The sequence below is a fragment of the Amborella trichopoda genome, chromosome 1 (genome assembly GCF_054954075.1).
Source record: "Amborella trichopoda isolate Santa Cruz 75 chromosome 1, AtrichopodaSantaCruz75HAP2 v2.0, whole genome shotgun sequence".
Taxonomy (NCBI): Eukaryota; Viridiplantae; Streptophyta; class Magnoliopsida; order Amborellales; family Amborellaceae; genus Amborella; species Amborella trichopoda.
In genome coordinates, this window is record NC_142336.1 from 40,510,406 (window position 1) to 40,529,232 (window position 18,827).

The 18,827-nt window shown below is 33.8% G+C and overlaps 1 protein-coding gene across 18 annotated transcripts in view; it reads left to right on the plus strand.

Moving 5' to 3' along the window:
* Window positions 1–5,999: 5,999 nt before the first annotated feature.
* Window positions 6,000–18,827, plus strand: part of LOC18426350 (gamma-glutamyl hydrolase 2) — a 37,552-nt gene continuing 24,724 nt past the window's right edge. For 10 of the 18 annotated variants that reach the window (XR_016054587.1, XR_016054588.1, XR_016054592.1 and 7 more), the window contains exons 1-2: window positions 6,000–6,727; window positions 13,757–13,843. Coding sequence is in view for 9 of the 18 variants with exons in the window: in XM_088865335.1 (XP_088721461.1) it covers window positions 6,281–6,727; window positions 13,757–13,843 (534 nt within the window). In the remaining 9 variants the exon portion in view is untranslated. Of the gene's footprint in view, window positions 6,728–7,889; window positions 8,850–13,756; window positions 13,844–18,827 lie in introns of those variants that run through there. The other 8 variants (XR_016054598.1, XR_016054593.1, XM_088865343.1 and 5 more) reach the window with 4 other exon arrangements.

Here is an 18,827-nt window from a genome sequence, read left to right on the forward strand (position 1 = left end):
TGATGATGATTATCATCTAAGCTCACAACTAGGATTGGGCATGGGCCAGGGCCAGCCAGGCCAAACATGATTGATTTTGGTCAAGTTTGAGTCGAGTAGTACCTAGGCCTGGAGAAGTCGGGTTAAAGATCTTGACTTGATTGTTAAATGGGCTAGGCTCAGGATCAAGGGGCTTGGCTTGGAAAAGCTTGATCACTATGGATGGTTAGTTTGAGTCTTGCCCATTTTAAATAAAATATTTGCACCCATTCGGAGCCCTAGCGCTATGAATGGGGGGGCTTGGACCGACTTGATTACATTAGTCAACCCAGCTTTGGGTCTTGACCGACTTCTAGCAAGTCTCGAGAACTACCTGAATTGTAAAGGCAAGAAGTAGAAACTAGTGTTCGACTGCTTGGGCGAGTCTGCCCGAGTAATAGGTAGTGAGCCTGAGTATCCCCGAGTTGCTGTCCAACTCAAGGATTTTGAAAAATAAAATTCAAAACCATTATAAAAACCTAAAAAAAAGAAGAAAAGAAATCTATTTGTGACATGTTTTTCATGTGTGATATCATTTTGGCAGCGATTGAAAAATATTTTGGCCATGAATATTTATTTTTACATTTTTCATCTTTTTTTTATTATTTCAAAATCTATAGTTTTAGTACTTTTTTACTTGATTTAGATGTGTTTTGTTTAATCTTACTTTAAACATATATTTTCCATTTTTTTTCGATTTTTTAACTTTTTGTAGCATTAAATACCTAAATTGTGGTCAACAACTGAGGCTATTTTCCTATTTAGGCAACTGATTGAGAAGTTTAGGGCAAGAAAAAAGACTTCCACATGGTCTTTATTGATCTAGAGAAAGCTTATGATAGAGTACCTCAAGATTTGATTTGGCGGGTTTTAGAAAAGAGGAGTCTCTAGATACTACATCGACTTGGCGAGAGATATGTACGATGGAGCGCTAACTAGTGTACGAACAACTAGTGGAGAGATGAATGAGTTTTCAGTGATAATAAGTCTACATCAAGGGTCAGCATTGAGCTCGCACTTCTTTATCTTAGTTATGGACGACTTAACTGGACACCTACAAGATGAGATATCATGGTACATGTTGTTCGTAGATGATATAGTTTTGATCAATGAGACCTCAAACGACATCAATACAAAGTTAGAACATTGGAGGGATGCTCTAGAATCCAAATGTTTTAAAATTAATCGGACTAAGACAGAGTATATGGAATGCAAGTTTAGTAATAGAGAGATGAAGTAATTAGGATCGACGGTTAGAAAGTACAAAAAGAGATCGCACTTTTGATATCTTGGGTCGATAATCCAAAAAAATAGAGAGATTAAGGAAGATACCGCACACATAATTAGAATTGGGTAGACAAAGTAGAGATGTGCAACTAGAATTTTATCTGATCGCTGCATACCAATGAAGCTGAAGGGCAAGTTCTATAGGAAGGCTGTGAGATTGGCTTTGCTCTATGGGGCTGCTGAATGTTGGGCAGACAAAACCAATATACCCATAGAATGAGTGTAGCGGAGATGGGGATGTTGAGATGGATGAGTGGCAAGACAAGAAGGGATAGAATTCGAAATGAATTCATTCATGAAAATTTAGGTATCACACCAATAGGCAATAAGATGAAAAAAAGTAGATACGCTGGCCATGTGTGGCACCGACCAAGTACAACACTTGTTAAAAGTTGCAAGTTAGTTCAAGTGGAAGTACTTAAAAGGGCAAGGGGTAAGCCGAAAGGATGTGGTTGGAAATAGTTCGGAAAGATACGAGGACTTATGGCCTCACTAAGAGCATAGCCTTTAATAGATCAGGATTCATGAAGCCAACTCTAGTTAATTAGAAAAAGACTGTGCTGACGATGAAGATGATGATTTAACTTGAACTGTACTCGGCCCAAATCGGGCCTAGTACTCAGCTCGAGCCTAGGCCGAGTACCCGGTCCGAGTCGTTCAACCGAACACTAGGATAAACTGATTGGATTGGGTCATGGCCAAACGGCGAGGCCAATTACGTGGTCAGATCGTGGCCTAGCTTGGGCAAGTCTAGCCCAAGCTCAACCCTATCTCAATAAGTTTTCATGAACAATTTGTCCATCAAAAGAAATGTTTACAAAACTGCCAAGACGAATATGAATAACAAGTGGAACGTACTGGTTTTAGGGAGCCCCATTATTGCCAAACGAATTAAAAAAAACATCGAAATGATTAAAAATAGAATTGTTTTGGTTTGTGCAAAATATTGACCACTAGATGATATATTTTGATGATACTATCGAGAACACCTAAATACTGAGAGTTTTGATCATGTACGAGTGCCAAACATATGAATATAGCATTTATTTTTAAAATAAATTATAAAATTGCAGAGAAAAGCCAAGAAAAAGCGCAAACAAATCATAAAAATAAAAATTTTCCTTATAAATAAAATCATTATTCATGAAAAGTCAAGAAAAAGCATGAAAAAACAAACTATGACTAAAGAAAATAGAAAAATAAAACTATACTCAAATAGAAAAAATTGCATACTAAGTTAAAATGCATATTTTCATAAAGAATGATAAATCTATGAAAAACATTCATAATCTAGTTGTTCAACAATAGAAAATGTCTAGCATCTAAATCTAGCATTAGAGTAACTCTAATAATAGTTAGCAAGTCTCCGTTTTAAACATGATTTTTTGAAATACATTAAGAGCTCCAAGTTTTTCAAAAGATATTAAAAAAAACACGTTTTTCTAATGGAACCGATATAAATCCGTATTTTATTTTTTTCCAAAAAAAACTTTTCCAAAAAACTTCTTCCCTATAGATGATTGCTTCATTAACTTAATATTATTGAATTTTGGTTTAAAGATAAGTACATTAACAGTAGGAGTAAATTAGGAATCTTGATTTTACAAAAAATTCCATAATTTTTTTTACCAACGAGTTCCCTTAAAAAAAAATGTACGAAAAAATACAAGCAATATATTCCTACAAAAAAGGTAATTAAAACCATAGCAAATCTTAAAATAATAGGCAGAATTAGAAGAAGAGGACTCTAATGAAACATCTATTCTTTTTTTCTTTAAACCCATTGCGTCCTTCTAAAGAGCAATAGAGAGATTCAATGATACTAAAGATTTAGGCGGCTAGGAATTCAGTGCGAGATTCAAATTTTCTTAAGCTTTTTGTTTTTTTGTTTTATGCATAGAGAAGTTTGATTAATTTCATATTGTATTTTTGTATTGTATTGGTGTATACAACATAGCATTTTATTTATGAATCTGATAGAGGGCACAAAGATGAAGATTTTAAAATGAGTTTCAAAAAAATGCAGAAAAATGAAGACAATACAAAAGGGTGGACCGAAGTTATTGAGCTTTAAAGAGTGGTTATATGACCGATTTTAGGTATGCCGGGCAAAATTCCGGTTCCACCCGTCGATTTTCAAAACACTGGTTCGAAGTGATGTCCATGGTAATCTAAGTTGAGACCAGGCAAATATAGCAACATGAATTAAAGGTAAAAGATAGGGAAATATGAGAAGCCATGGTTTTCCTGATCTTTGTCTATAGCCATTTCATGAACAGTGGTAGGAAGTGAAGGAAAAGGATAGGCCATGGTTTCCCTGAACTTTGTCTATCCTGTCTTTAGGAACTAAAGGCAAAAGATAGAGACCAAAGGCAAAATATAGGGAAATATTGTCAGCCTCAAGTCATGTTTAGGATTCATGTGAATGCTTATGTTTTTTCTTGTTTTAAGGGATTTGATGTATTTTGTCTCTCTTGGATTTTTCTCTTTATGAAAGATCCATTTTTGTAGAGAGAGAGATGTAAAAGGAAAGAGGATTAATTCTTGTAGTCTTTTGGGTGGGTGTTCTAGAGAGAAAGATCATGTTTTAGAGCTTGTGGAAAAGAACTTATAATCCTTAGATTCTCCATGTTTATATGGTATTTTTTTTATTGGTAGAAGAGCTTCGCTGTCCTAGATGTAAGTAATTTGCTAAATCATGTAAATCTTTGATTGTGCCTTTTTTAATTTTGTGTACTGTTTTTTTTTCCTTTTTATATTTTTTCAAGCCATGATTTTTATCTTTTACAAAATAAGAGCAACCATGGTTATTCCTGACCATGCTGTCCATAGTCATTTAATGGAGAATGGTGGGAATTGAAGGTAAAATATGAGGACATTTGTCTTTGCTATCTGAAATTGTTTAGACATGCTTGTTGACACGAGTAAAAATCTTCCCATTTCTAACAAAATGAAGTTTTTTTTCACGTGAATATATTTATTTCTTAAAAGATATTTTCACACCAACCAAACATGCCTTTTGTGCACAATGGAAGTTCAAAGATAGGAAACCATGTGCAGTCTTGGTTTTTCTAGCATTTGTCCATATATATATATATACAGTCTATCTAATTATGTAAAAAGTTTATATAAGGATGCAACCTTATCTCTACAACTACGGATGCACCTCAAAAATATATCGAAAAAGATAGTTTTAATGTTTAAAAACCCTTTGATTGATCATCTCGACATCGAGGTGTATGACCATGAAAAATAAAAAGATTTTAAATTTTATAAATAGTGCATTTTACAACATATTATCTACACCGTCAATTTTCAAGATTTTCATATGTTTATAGATCTACTTGATTTTAACCATTTTTTAAATTTAAAATTTTATAATTAGATATAGAAATAGATTTTGAGATGATCTTAAGAACATTTTACATCAAAATTAGACACCATGATAAAATTTGAGGGTTCACCTTACCTCTACCGCTACGGATGCATTCGTATGCTACCTGCACCCGTCTATTATTGCTGTTGTGATGAAAATAGGAATTATTTTAACCTTAAAAAAATGATGTGTCACCGGTTGGACCTGGAAATATGAATATTTATTTTATTGGGCCCGTGAGGTCACATGCACTTCACGCGTGGCCCACCATCTGCACGAATGAATTGCATCCTGGCCCGTATCGGATACCATTATATGGGTATCTGCCACAAATGGTATGATCATGACTACTGATTCCAAGACTACAATGGTTTTGTATGCATCATAGATAAACCCGGTATCTTAAAATCCAGCAATTTCCAATTTGGACTCCCAATAAGGGTGGGAATAAGTCCGCCGGTATTTTAAAATCCAGCAATTTCCAATTTGGACTCCCAATAGGGATGGGAATAAGTCCGGAACAAATTGTTTTCAGGTAGTGTGGGTCCCATTTCAATATTTTATTTATATTATCATCGTAATGGTCGGATCGGGTTTGAATCCACGGGATTTGGATTCGGATCTGAAAAGGTGTGCATGGGACTCAGATCTAGATCTGGATCTAGGATATTTCGATCTATATCTAAAAAGTATTATAAGGGATTTGGATCCAGATCTGGATCCAAAAAAAAAAATTTCTATATTATTTTATATCTATTTAATGTAACATAATACATAACAAAAAATACTATGTAATGTATATGTATATATAAAAAATAACATATAGTGTTTAAATAATTCTGTCAGATTTGGATTAGATCCACCTATACTCAGATCTTGTTCGAAGTACTACTTGGATTCAAATTTTGGATCTGGGTCCGACATGATCTTGGATCTGTACTAGGATACGGATAAGGTCTGAAATTTGGGTTTCGAATCCAAACCTGGTAAATTCTCAACCTTAGATCATCGTTAAAACTTTTTTCCAACTAATTGGAAAATATTATATATTATAAATAATATAATAAATACATATTATATAATAGTTCATATATTATATTATATTATAAAGTAATACAATAAATATTATATAATGTTATTTTATACTAATATTATATATTATATTTTACTAATATGTTATATAATATAGTGCAATATAAACTAATATACTGTTTAATATAAAATATTGTGTTTATATTACATATTAAATATTGCTTAAATAGAATTTATATATTAAATAAATATAAATATTATAATATAAATAATATATAGTGAATTAGTGGGTCAAAATAAAACCCGAGAAGTACTTCCTTATGGGTTGAGGTGGTGTTTTGTTTTGATACAAGGTGCACCATTTTATGGCAAAATACTATCCCACCAGTTTTCTTTTCACCAACCAAATGTCCGATAAGTCACAAATAAAAGGGAAAATAAAACCCAGCGGCAAAACCATAATGTTTTCAAGTCTCAAAGTGCCTCTTGCACAGAGCCCTCGACCTGTGCAACAGGAGAAAGAAAGGGCCTAATCAGCCTCCTTCGCAACCGTCGATTCTACAGAGAATGGCTGACGCCTCAAATATCCGCCGTCCATTACTACCCCGAGATCAACAAACCAAAATCATGCAGCACGATAATGGGTGCTTAAGGCTCTCATCCTCTGACTTATGGAACTTCCTCTGCGTCAATCTCCTCTTTTCTTCCTCAAATCGAACGGCTATCAACGCAAACGCACAGTGCCTTCTCCTCCCCTCCGATTCTGATGGTGAAATTCCGGCAGAAGTCTCCGCCAAATCTGCCGAAATTCAGAGTTGTCCGGCGCCGGATCCGGCGCTGTATTATCAGCCTGTGATCGGAATCCTGACACATCCCGGCGACGGTGCGAGCGGAAGGCTGATGAACGGTTCGCATGTGTCCTATATCGCGGCGTCATATGTCAAGTTTTGTGAGGCGGCAGGTGCTCGTGTGATTCCCCTCATTTACAACGAGCGCCGTGAGGTCCTTTTAGAGGTAGGGATGGGCTCTAACAGTAAAACATTTTATTTTCTGATAATTGATTGTTCATGGCATTGCTTTTAAAAACTAAAAGAAAAACATTTTATTTTCTGATAATTTATTGTTTATGGCATTGCTTTTAATGACCATCATTTTAACACAAGCACCCAGTTTTTTCTCACGCCTATTTTGGGTGGTAATCATTGATGGCAAAACCCGCCGGGTCGACCCTGCAGGGTTATCCCGACCATAGTCAGTAAGTCGGGAGCTATTAGTAAATTGGCTTCCAATAAAATAAAAAAAAAAGTATTTTTATTTTAAAAATCGGATCAAAAAATCAAATAAAAAATTCGGATAGGCAAAACTACTTTAGATAAAGATATCGCCGGGACTAAACTCAAAAAATCGGAATAAAAAAATCGAACAAGTTAAATGCTTTACAAATATCATACCTACTTAAGTGCACCCAAATAAAAGACACGAGTTTTTTTATCACTAAATACTTTATCTATGTATAACTACTTTAACTATGATTAATGATTAGGATATAGGTAACTATGATATACTTACTTTATAATTTATATACACGATCCTGTTTAGCAGGGCTTGTTAAAGAAGATCTCAGGCTTGTTAAAAGGGATCGCAAGGCTTGATAAAATAGGGGAATAAGGGCATTTGCTCAACAACGGCCAACAACATAGCATTGGGCATAAATAAGTGACTTTAAATAATGGAGGAAAGTGAGTAAGAAATGACTATTGATATAATCATATAAATCTGGTTTTTGCGTCTATATGATTTTTTTTTTATTCCGCATCTATATGATTTTTTTCATACAATAATTTTCTTTACACAATGATTTGTAAGTAAATAATGTTTTCTTTATTCAATAACTACTTAAATCTGCATCGATAAGTTTAAATTAAAAAGAAAAAAAAAAAAAAATCGTACCTTCAATTTGTAAATGAAAAAGAAGAACATAGTATAAAACCTAAGATAATAAACCTAAATCCTAACAATACATGAATCCATTGGGATAAAAATTTTCATTTTCGTATGTTTTTGTAGCAATAATATGTTTTTTTTAGAAATTACACATATTTAGAAAAAGTTTTCTCTTTCTAAAAAATTTTACAAGTAAAAAAATAAAAATAAGCGTTTCTTTGGTCTTTTCTTCATTCTTCGTAAAAACAAGTTTTTAACGGTATTACGAAAAAAGTGTTTTTTGATGAACTTTAAAAGAAAACAGCGTTTAAAACGTTTTTAAAAACAACTCCGATTTTTTGAAAAAGTCTGGATTATTAGTTGCTGATTTGCTAACAATGATCCGGACCGACTCATTGGAGGACCCGATGTTGGTAGTCAAGCTGGGGATTTTTGAAAAAAAAAGGAAAAAAAGGTTTAAAATTGAAAAAAATAAGATATTATTTTAGTGTGTTTTTTATGTTTTTCTAATATTTTGGCAAACATTGGAAAGTATTTTAACTTATTTTTATATTTTATTATTTTTTAGATTATTTCTAAAATATCTAGTCACAAATTGATTGGTAAGTGTTTTTGGAGAGTGTTTTAACTATGAATACTTATTTTTATGTATTTTTTTCTTTTTTGGATTATTTCTAAAATATTCCTGGTCACAAATTGATTATTCAAAATTATTTTTTCACTAATATTTTAACCACATTTAGATGTGTTTTGTTTAATTTTATTTTAAACATAATTGTCATATATTTTGAGATCTTTTATATTTTATTTTTCTAACAGGTTTTTGGCCTAGCCAGGACCATAGTTAGCAAATCCACAACTAATCGTCGACTTTTTCAAAAAATCGGAGCTTTTTTTAAAAACGTTTTAAACGCCGTGTTTTGACAACGTGTTATTTTCATAATACCTTTAAAAACGTGGTTTTATGAAGAACAAAAAAAAGGGACCAAAAAAATAAATTTTTTTTTTACTTGTAATATTTTTTAAGGAGAAACAACTTTTTTCCTAATATGTGTAATTTCTAAAAAAACATTATTTCCACATAAAAAATTTATCTCAAATGGATTTATGTATTGTTAGGATTTAGGGTTTATTATCTTAGGGTTTATGCTATGTTCTTTTTCTTCTTCACAACCGCATTTTCAGATTGAAGGTATGATATTTTTTTTTTCTTTTTAATTTAAACATGTCGATGCAAATTTCAGTAGTTATTATGTAAAGAAAATACTGTTTACTTGCAAATCATTGTGTAAAGGAAATTATTGTATGAAAAAAATCATATAAATGCAGAGTAAAGAAAATCATATAGATGTAAAAACCAGATTTATTAGATTGTTTCAGTCGCCATTTGTTGCTGACTTTGCTCTATTCCTTGAAGTCGCTGATGCATGGTCTGGAGCAGGTAGTTATTGTGCAAAGAAAATATTGTTTACTTGCAAATCATTGTGTAAAAGAAATTATTGTGTGAAGAAAATCATATAGATGCAGAGTAAATGAAATCATATAGATGCAAAAACCAGATTTATGTGATTATTTCAGTTGCCATTTGTTGCTTGCTTTGCTCTATTCCTTGAAGTCGCTGATTCATGGTCTCCAACTGATAGTTATTGTGCAAAAAAAATACTGTTTACTTGCAAAACATTGTGTAAAGAATATTATTGTGTGAAGAAAATCATATAGATGCAGAGTAAATAAAATCATATAGATGCAAAAACCAGATTTATGTGATTACTTCAGTATCCATTTGTTGCTGGCTTTGCTTTATTCCTTGAAGTCGCTAATTCATGGTCTGGAGCTGGTGATCGATGCTACGTTGTTATTGAGCCCCTATTTTAACAAAGCCTGCGATCCCCTTTAACAAGGCTTCTTTCTCGAAGAGATAGAATGAGAGGACCTATATAAACTATAAAGTAGCTATTTCATAGTTTAGCTATACCCTAATCATTAACCATAGTTAAAGTAGCTATACCATATAGTTAAAGTATTTATTGATAAAAAAATTGTTTTATTTTTGGGTGTACTTAAGTAGGTGTGATATTTGCTAAAGTATTTAACTTATCCAAATTTTTTACTCTGATTTTTTGAGCCTAGTCCGATATATTGGCGCTATCTTTACATAAAATATTTTTGCCGATCCATTTTATCCAATTTTTTAAAATAAAAACAATTTTTTCCCGATTTTATTGTAAGCCGATTTATTGATAGTCCCCGACTTGCTAACTATGGCCAGGACATACCTGACCTGGGCTGCGTTACCTGGACCCGATCTAGGTTACCCATCCCGGCCCAGGGCTGGGTTCCATTGGCAATAGCATATCGATATCTGCCAATAGCAATTCATTCTCATTTTCTTTTTTTTTTCGGAAAATGATTTGATAGAGCTGCAGCCATATCAAAATAAATAAAGCATCACCTCATGATTCATCAAAAATTACAATTCAAGCATTGGAAAACCGTTACATCGATCATCTCGGCTTGAACATATAGTTATAATAAAAGAAAACTATTTTGAGCTCTAAAAATCGTATATTATAACAAATTATGTAGATCATCCATTTCACCCTAAATTTAGGTGTTTATAGATCCGTAAGATCTATCTCTTTTTTTTGAGTTTCAAATTTATTATTGGTTTTGAAAATCGATTTTGATCCATCATGCAGATTTCTGTTGCCGAAAGTGCTTTCTAGACAAGCATTTACGTCTAGGCTTTTTTTTTGTTTCCAAAAAGCCTAAGCCTTATAGAAAATTCATCCTTTTTTTTTTCTCTTACCAATAGCATGTGGTAGGTCTGCGGTGTACGGGGGAATTTAAGATGCACTGTTGATGTATAATGTGTTGCAGTTGTACTGTGGCCACATTTTGTTTTAGAGTGGTGGTGAATATTAACGCATACTCTTATGAAGGGTGGATGGTCATATAATTAACGTACCCCCTTCATCTGTGTCTGTCCTATGGTGTACCATGTACTGTATACACCACCATTGCTTTTTATGCCTTATAGGCTGGAAAGCACACTGTTCTAGGACTGTCTTCAGGGTACTTGCGCCCTTGGGGCGAGTTACTCGGCTCGAGCATGGGCCTTTTGGTTCTAATTTATTTATTTAAAAAAGAAGTTTTGAAAAAAAAAAAAATTTCTATTCGAAGTAAATTGAAACTTGGAGCAATTTTAAAAAGTTAAAACAGGTTAAAAAAAGTAAAAAAGGAAACTAGTTTATGGTTTGGGATATTTTCTAAAGGAAAATTGTTTCATGCGAGCTGGACCGCATTTCTACAATATATTGTCCAGAAGTATAAAGCATCTATCTAAAAGATGGATGCAAATAGGTGGTCCATCTAAAAACAATTGTAACTGATGGTCCAAATGTTTTTTAATATAATTATTAGTTTTAGTTTTCAAAATTTTATTTTATTTTCATATTCACGATCTCCATTTTAAAGATTATATATTCTCTAAACGTTAAGATCGAATTATATTTTAAAAAAAATATTTATTGCGAAGCCTGCATTTCTACAATGGTCAGGCTGGTCGCATAGAAACCATGTCCTTCTCGAAAAGTCTATAAAATGGACTTGGCCTTGGTGAGCAGCCAAGCTTGACCACCAAGGCGTTTGAAGGCTATCCCATTGTGCCAAGGCCAAGCCAACAACACATCAACGAGGTCGTTAAATAAATACTTTTACTATTATTTTTAAAAGATCTTTTAATTTTGGGAAAATTACCGCATCTCCTAGAGACATCAGACATTGGAATAAAGAAGCCCCAAGCAAGTTACGGATATTTGCTTAGTGCCCATTTTGTGGTGTTTCTTTATTTCTCATTTCACCCTCAGTTCAGACCAACAACTTGTTTTGTTTTTTATGGGAAATTTATCAAAATATTCTTAATATATCAACTATCTAAATTTTACCAATTCTGAACTATTCCAATTTATGATCATATATAATTTGATGGTTTTTTTTTAGTGGGTAAAATGTTAGATAGTTTATCTCTTGCGTGAATTTTAATAAATTTTGATAATTTTCTAATGAAAAAGTGGTTCAGATAAATTTTGATAATTTTTTTTAATTAAAAAGCGGTTTAGATATTGGATGTCTGAAATGTTTTTTTATTTAGGTGGGCATCACAATTTCACCAAAGAAATTACACCATTGGCGTTCGAACCCCTCTTTTGTGCTCGAACGCCACTTACTTTTCATGTGAAAATGTTTTCTAGAAAACAATTTCACGTGAACCAAACGTGCCTAAAGGAAAGAGCGCTTTTGGACATTAGATGTCCGGCTGTCCTAGTTATAAAAAGAGAACAGGTTGGACATCTAATGTTTTCATCAGGTTTCTAACAAAAAGGAAAAAATTTAAAAAGAAATATAGACATAATGTCTCAACTGCCTGTAAAATAGAAAATTAAAAATTATGAAAAAGGGCCTTGCGTCCGTGTGAAATATTTAGTTTCTAAATGTAAAATTCACTTTTATTTGAGTACTTCTTCAATGATTATGTTAGAAATTACTCAAATTGTCCTTATTTCCATGCTTAAATTGGGTTTTATTTTTTCTAATTAAAAAAATCTTATTTCAGACTAGGACATTTTGTATTTGGGTCCACTTTTTTATGTAATTAACGTGTTTGTTATATGTTGCAACACCCAAACATGATTAGTTAATAAAAATGTTTTCCAAGTTTGGTGTTTATTTTGGTCACTTCGTTTGAGAAAATTAAATAGTTAAATTATCAAAATACCTTCACTTGTTCAAGGTTTCAAAGTGGCATGGAACATGCATAATTTTTCAAACAAAATAAATAACGAGCATAAATTGAAATAGTTTCTTATAAGTAGCATAAATTAAATTGTTTTGAGGTTGTTTGACTATTTTATTGATATTTTATCAAAAAATTTAAAAAATCCCTTGATTAACCCGTTTAAACATTAGAGCACCCACATTTGCTACTTTCAAATCAAGGGAGAGAAGAGGAGGGTTGAGCTAGGATTAAAAGAAGGTTGAGGTTTGCGTAAAGCTGCAACCTTAAACAATCAAAGTAAGGCGCATCTCTGAAATTTGTCATAAGATGCAGTTTTGGTGTTGGAAATTTTTAGGATAGCCCAATAATCTATTTTTATCTCTAATTATATAATTTTAAACTTTAAACACATGAAAATCTTGAAAATGGGGGGTCTAGATAATTTCTTGCAAGATGTACTATTTTTGGGACTTGAAATCTTTTTATTTTTTATTTTTTCAAATCCATACATCTTGATGTGAAGATGATCAATTAGATGGCGTTTCAACATCAAATAGCCTTTTCCGATGGATTTTTGAGGTGCGCCTTAATTCTAAAATTTAAGGTGAATATTTGTCACTCCTGTTGGTATCTAGTTTATTGTCTATCCAATCATGAACTCGATCTTGAGTTGCTTTGTAGAATTCTCGAGTTCCAATAACCTTTTATTTAGAAAAAGAAAGTCCAGCAACTAGACCTTTTTCTTTTTTTATTTTATTTTACTCTTATGCTCCTACCTTTCTTCTTTAAATTCAAGGGTAACTCTTCAAAGTCCATATCTGTTTTTGCTAAGGAAATTTATCAACTTACCCATAAAAGATTAACAATTTAATACTTTACATATATCTTTTGGTTTAATTGGAAAATACTCACAAAATAATATATGATCTTGAGCTGGAATAGTTCCAATAAAAAGATCATCATTATCATCATAGCCTTTTTCCAAACTATTTGGAGTTGGCAGTACGAGTCTTGATCTGCCATTCTGCACTCTCAAGGGAAGCAGATAACTGGATTTGGGATTTATGGAAAGTTTTAGTATGTTGCTTGCCTGCTTAACACAACCCATTTCCTTTATCGATAGTTAAAAAAAAAAAAAATCAGTTCATTTATTCAATCCTAGGACTTCTCTTACTATAGATCTATTGAATCTATCATCATCTTCGTCAAGGGTCTCTTCTCATATTATTTGGGTCCGCTACCATAAATCTAGCTATAACTACTTCCAAATACATTGTGAAGTAGTACAAGTTTACAAACAAATTGACATGTTATCCTTACAGAAACTCAATTTGGTCAATGGTATGCTTTTAACCGGAGGATGGTGTAAACGAGGTTTATACTATGATACAGTTGAGATGATCTTCAAGGTAACTTTACACATTCATGTGCTATGAGAAGAGTAGTTAGTTTAATCTTCAGCAATTTATTGTCATATTATAGCTTTTTAATATTTCAGTTCTTCTTACAACGATTTATTAGGTCCCACTCTATATATTTTAATATCAGAGTCTAATCATTCGCTTATGTGTGGATATTAATTCTTTAAATAATTCCTGTTAAATTTTATCCTTCGTTGTTTCTTGTTTCTAATCAACTTCAATATTGTCTTTGGGGTGGTAATCCTATGGCATCTCCCCATTTCTTTTTTGTCTTTTGTTTTCCTCAAATTTGAGTTTGCCCTACTCCTTAATTGTTTTATTTTTTCTTTTTTACATAGACATCTATTTACTTTGCTTTGACCTAATATGCATTTTCCTTTTATAATGTTTATTTTGAAATTTTGATTAATCCACCTTTCTGACACATAATTAGACTTACCAATTCATCCTGGATCGACTTTGAACATTGGATGTTATTTGTTGATTTGTGGAAGTTAATGTGTTAATTTGTTTCATGGCCTGCAGTGAATTAATAATACATCTTGTTTTTTAGCATGAGACTTGGTGCTATTCATATGTCATGCATCTTATTTCTCAGCAGTTCGTTTAACTCTGTTTGAGATGTTAGCTTTTCATGTGAAGACCATGACATGAGGTGGGAGAATTTTTTTTTGCATTTCTGAATGAGCAATGTCATAGCAGGGAAATAGAAATTTTGTTCCAATGAATGGATATTTTCATCATACTCCAATGAAGTCGAGTTTACCTGACCATGAGCTTCTTTGATCATATGTGAAATAGTAATTGACCTCCCTTTTTTAGATGTGAGCATCTTTTCCATTACTTTCTATATTTCATTAGCATTCCCTACCTCTCCATCCTCATTTGATAACATGAGTAATCATGAGGAGGATTATTAAAAGAAAAATAAATGAAAAATAAATCAAAGAAAGACGTCTGAAAAGACAATCACCCATCTGACCATTCTCATTTCAACTACACTCATGCTATGGGTTGTTTCTTGACCGTCTAATATTCTGTCCCATAAAGCATGGTTGGTCTTGCAATCGTCCTATAGGACTTCCCTTTTAGTTTCATATGCGATAAACACATAAGACACTGGAAGAACATAAGACTCTGGAAGCACATAGGACTTTGGAAGCGCATCTCCGTTTCATCCACCTAGATCAAATTCTATGCACGACATCCTCTGCAATTTCCCAATACATGGATTATTGACCCCAAGATATTGATAATAATTTCTAAGGTACTTCTAAATGACCAAATTAGAAATGCCACTGCTGAATCCAAGTTGTATTGACACTGGTGTCGGGTTGAAGGACTTGAGAAGTAGTTGTTGCCGCATTTAGAATGTAGAGGCCACTATCTTCATGACCACTGCCAGTCGTCTTCCTTGTATTCATACACTAAAAAATATAGTGGGAAGGAATGGCGGTTACACTAGAATTTGTACTCTTGGTAATGCATCTGATAAACATTAAGCTTGTAACAAAGTTGGGAACATGACGAACAAAGAATTGGTGACAATGACATTTGAGAAAAAAATATTTATAGTTCCTTTTCTAGTGATAGAAAAAAATGATTCATTAGCAATCTGAACTTTTTCCCTCCCGTAACAAAGGGAATTAGAAGAAAAGAAGGAAGACATATTAGTCATGTGATTTGGGGCTCCAGAATCAATAATCTAGGATTGTCCAGACGGAGTAAGAGACATGATGAAAATTGAAGCATGAATACTTGAGTCTGTAAAAGATGAAGTAGTACTGGTGGATGGGTCATCGAATTGAGCGAACAACAGGCAAAGGGTCTAAATCTCCACTTTAAGAATTGATATCATCTCCTTTGGCTCAGAACTTAGAGGCTAGATTGTATTGGGTAAGGGTTGATCAATACTAACAATAGCTGACCCCTAATGGATGAAGCATTCTGAGCACTAAACTTTCCTGGACTATTGAAGTTGAAAGAAGTGGCTATGTGCTGGATTCCAATTACAAGTGCTACATAACACTGCTGTAAACAAGAAATAAAACCCTAAATACAACCTAGGATTTTTCTTTTTACTGTCAAAGGAATAGACACAATCCATGATTGAATTTTCTGATCGGTGGAGCACTCTGATCTTATTAGCCTTGCTGAATTTTCTGGATTGGGAAGCTTTCTTTGGCAATACCTCACAAATCTATGGGTTTGAGGGCATAAATTGGGGTTTCAAGCCTCGTTTTGGACCTTTGGGGCATGCTATTGTGTGGTACCTTCCCTTATCCTAGAGTAGGGCTGGGTGTTCCTCCTTTCTCTCTATCTAAAGGGTGGTGCGTGCCACCCCTAGAAACTTATGGGTGCAGCGTACCACCTAGAGAGAAGAGAGAGAGATAGAGAGAAACCGAGGGAGTAGAGGAGAGAGAAGGAATAGATAGAGAGGCTAGAAAACAATTGTGTTGGAAAAAAAGGGTCCCCTCATATGGGCCTCAAGTGCCCTAGATATGCCTATCCATAATTGTGATTCATCATGACTAATAGGATTTTGTAGAATATGTGAGGTGAGAGGATTAAATCTAAGCCATCCGTCCCATGAAATCAACCATCCTGATCTAAGGAGGAATTTAGGAAACTTATCCCCTGGATATTTAACCACATATAACGAGGATAAAACCAATTTAAACTTAAATCTTTTAAAATTCCCATATATCTTAAGATTGTAGGAATTTAGAGAAAAAATAAAAAACTTTCGTCAAAGATCTATTAAAAAATTAACTCCCACAGAATGAAGACAATTTTTTTCAAAATATTTTCTAACCAACCAAGAAAAACACCTTCTATTTATCTTTTAAAACAAAAAAATGAGAGTAGGGGGGTGTGCCACCTCCATATGTGAAGTGTGGGCCGCATGGGTTTAACGCCCTATCCATGTGGTGTGGCACGCAAGTGGGCTGGATACAAAGGCCCCCACGTGTTCCACTCTACTTCCACAGTTCCAAAATTTAAGAAATGCTATTTTAAGGTTTTTACATACTAAAAATGATTTTAAAACCTGATCTAGTAATGGGTTAAGAAATTACTGTCATGACACTACACTGAAAACAATATATTATGAAGTGGACTGGTACTAATTGGTTAAGAAAAGTTACCATTAAGGCACTCCTCCTGATTTAGCAATTGTGATCCTCGACTATCTTCTCAAACCAGGCCGACAGGAACCATGAGCTATAGTCTCATGCAGGGGCTCATGATTGGCTCGTCAAAGTTAGCCAATAAATAGTGGAACTACAGTTCCAGAATGCAGATTAGAGGTTCTCCCCCTTAAGAGCAAGTCAGACACATATCACTATGGTGTAAGGGGACTCTCCATGCACATGTATACATATCCCTTTTCAGAGTTGTTTCCTTGAAATGCAACTTTCATGTACACATGTTGTGAAGAAATTTGTTGGGGATTAACCGTCGCTATGACAAGCCTACATCCGCATATAGGAGACCACAAAGTGCTCCTGACCTACAAACCATTCTTGGGTATCTTTCCAACCTCAACAAGGGATGACCTTTTGGAAACCATTTTCGGTAGTTCTATATGCCAGGGGTACGGGTTTTGGAAATGACTAGGATTATAGCCCACCTAAACCTAGGTGAGTTAACTAATGGACACACTCCCATTAAAGTGTATAATCTACTATAATTCTTATTTACATGCTCTCACAGCCTTTAAAGGCCACAAAACTAGATCCTAACAAGTTTCTTTAATATGACCATTTATCCCATAATGATCACATTGTAACTTACTTTTCTCCTTGATTGGGACTCCATTTTCGAAATTTTTGAGGCCCATGCCCTTATTGTTCTTAGGAGTTAATGAGGTTGAGGCAAGGGTAGAACGATCAATTACTTGAGCCGGATGCATGGCACTTTGTCTACTCTCCTCACTTCATACAAAGGAATATGCTTGGTTGAGCGATGAAAGAGCATCCCAATTGAGTATTTGAACCCAAGCTAACTAAAAGTTAGGGTGCAATCCTTATAAGGACTAAAACATATGATTTTGTTCTGGAAGCTGCTTGTATTTCTCCCCTCTTCCTTACAAGCTGGTTTAAACAATTAATAGTGGGCCAACTTCTCCTACATGCTATATAATAAGGAGAAATATGTAGTAAGAGAATCTCCCCTTCTCGAAGGCAAGAAATTTCCTCTCTCAGTTGGTACACTTGAGCCACAATTTTGCTTGAGGAGTAAGTTTTGTATACTGAGACCCAAACTCTCACACAGTCCGAAGGAACAAGAAGCCCTTACTAATTGATGGTTGCATGGAGTGTAATAACTAAGACATTATGATCAGGTTCTCAGTTTCCCACTTCTCATGTTAGGGATTTGTTTTTGTTCAATAATCTTGTCATTGATGTACCCGAATTTCCCCCTTCCACCAATGAATATTTTAGTAGGCTGTGACCACTTTAAATCATTTGTCCCATCAAGTTTGATAGTCGTAATCTGCAGTATGGGGTTATCCTCATAGATGCCTGTATGGGAGGCTCCCCGTGGAGTACTAGAGCTGATAGAAGAGAGCTTTAAATAACTAATGCTGGACATGTCGACGACGAAACAAGTCGTACACACCAAGAAAACATGTTGATCAACATAAGCAGCCATTCAAATTCCCTTCCACATCCAAGACCTTCCATACATGAGATCTCGATAATGAATGAGTCTCACAATTCAAAGACAAGGGTTGCCACACATTTAAGGGATAATGAACTTAAACATGATCGAATCATCCCAACTAGATCTAGGTTTTTAACCCATTATCAAGAACTTGAATAAGATTAGAAAGCAACTGTGGAATCACAGTTTTACATTCCATACCTATTTTTCAGGTTTAGGGCTTCTGCTTGTACATTGTCAGATCACATCATTAGGGTTTCAAAAAAAATGTTGAAGTCTTCTTGCTCTGATACCAAATCAAAAT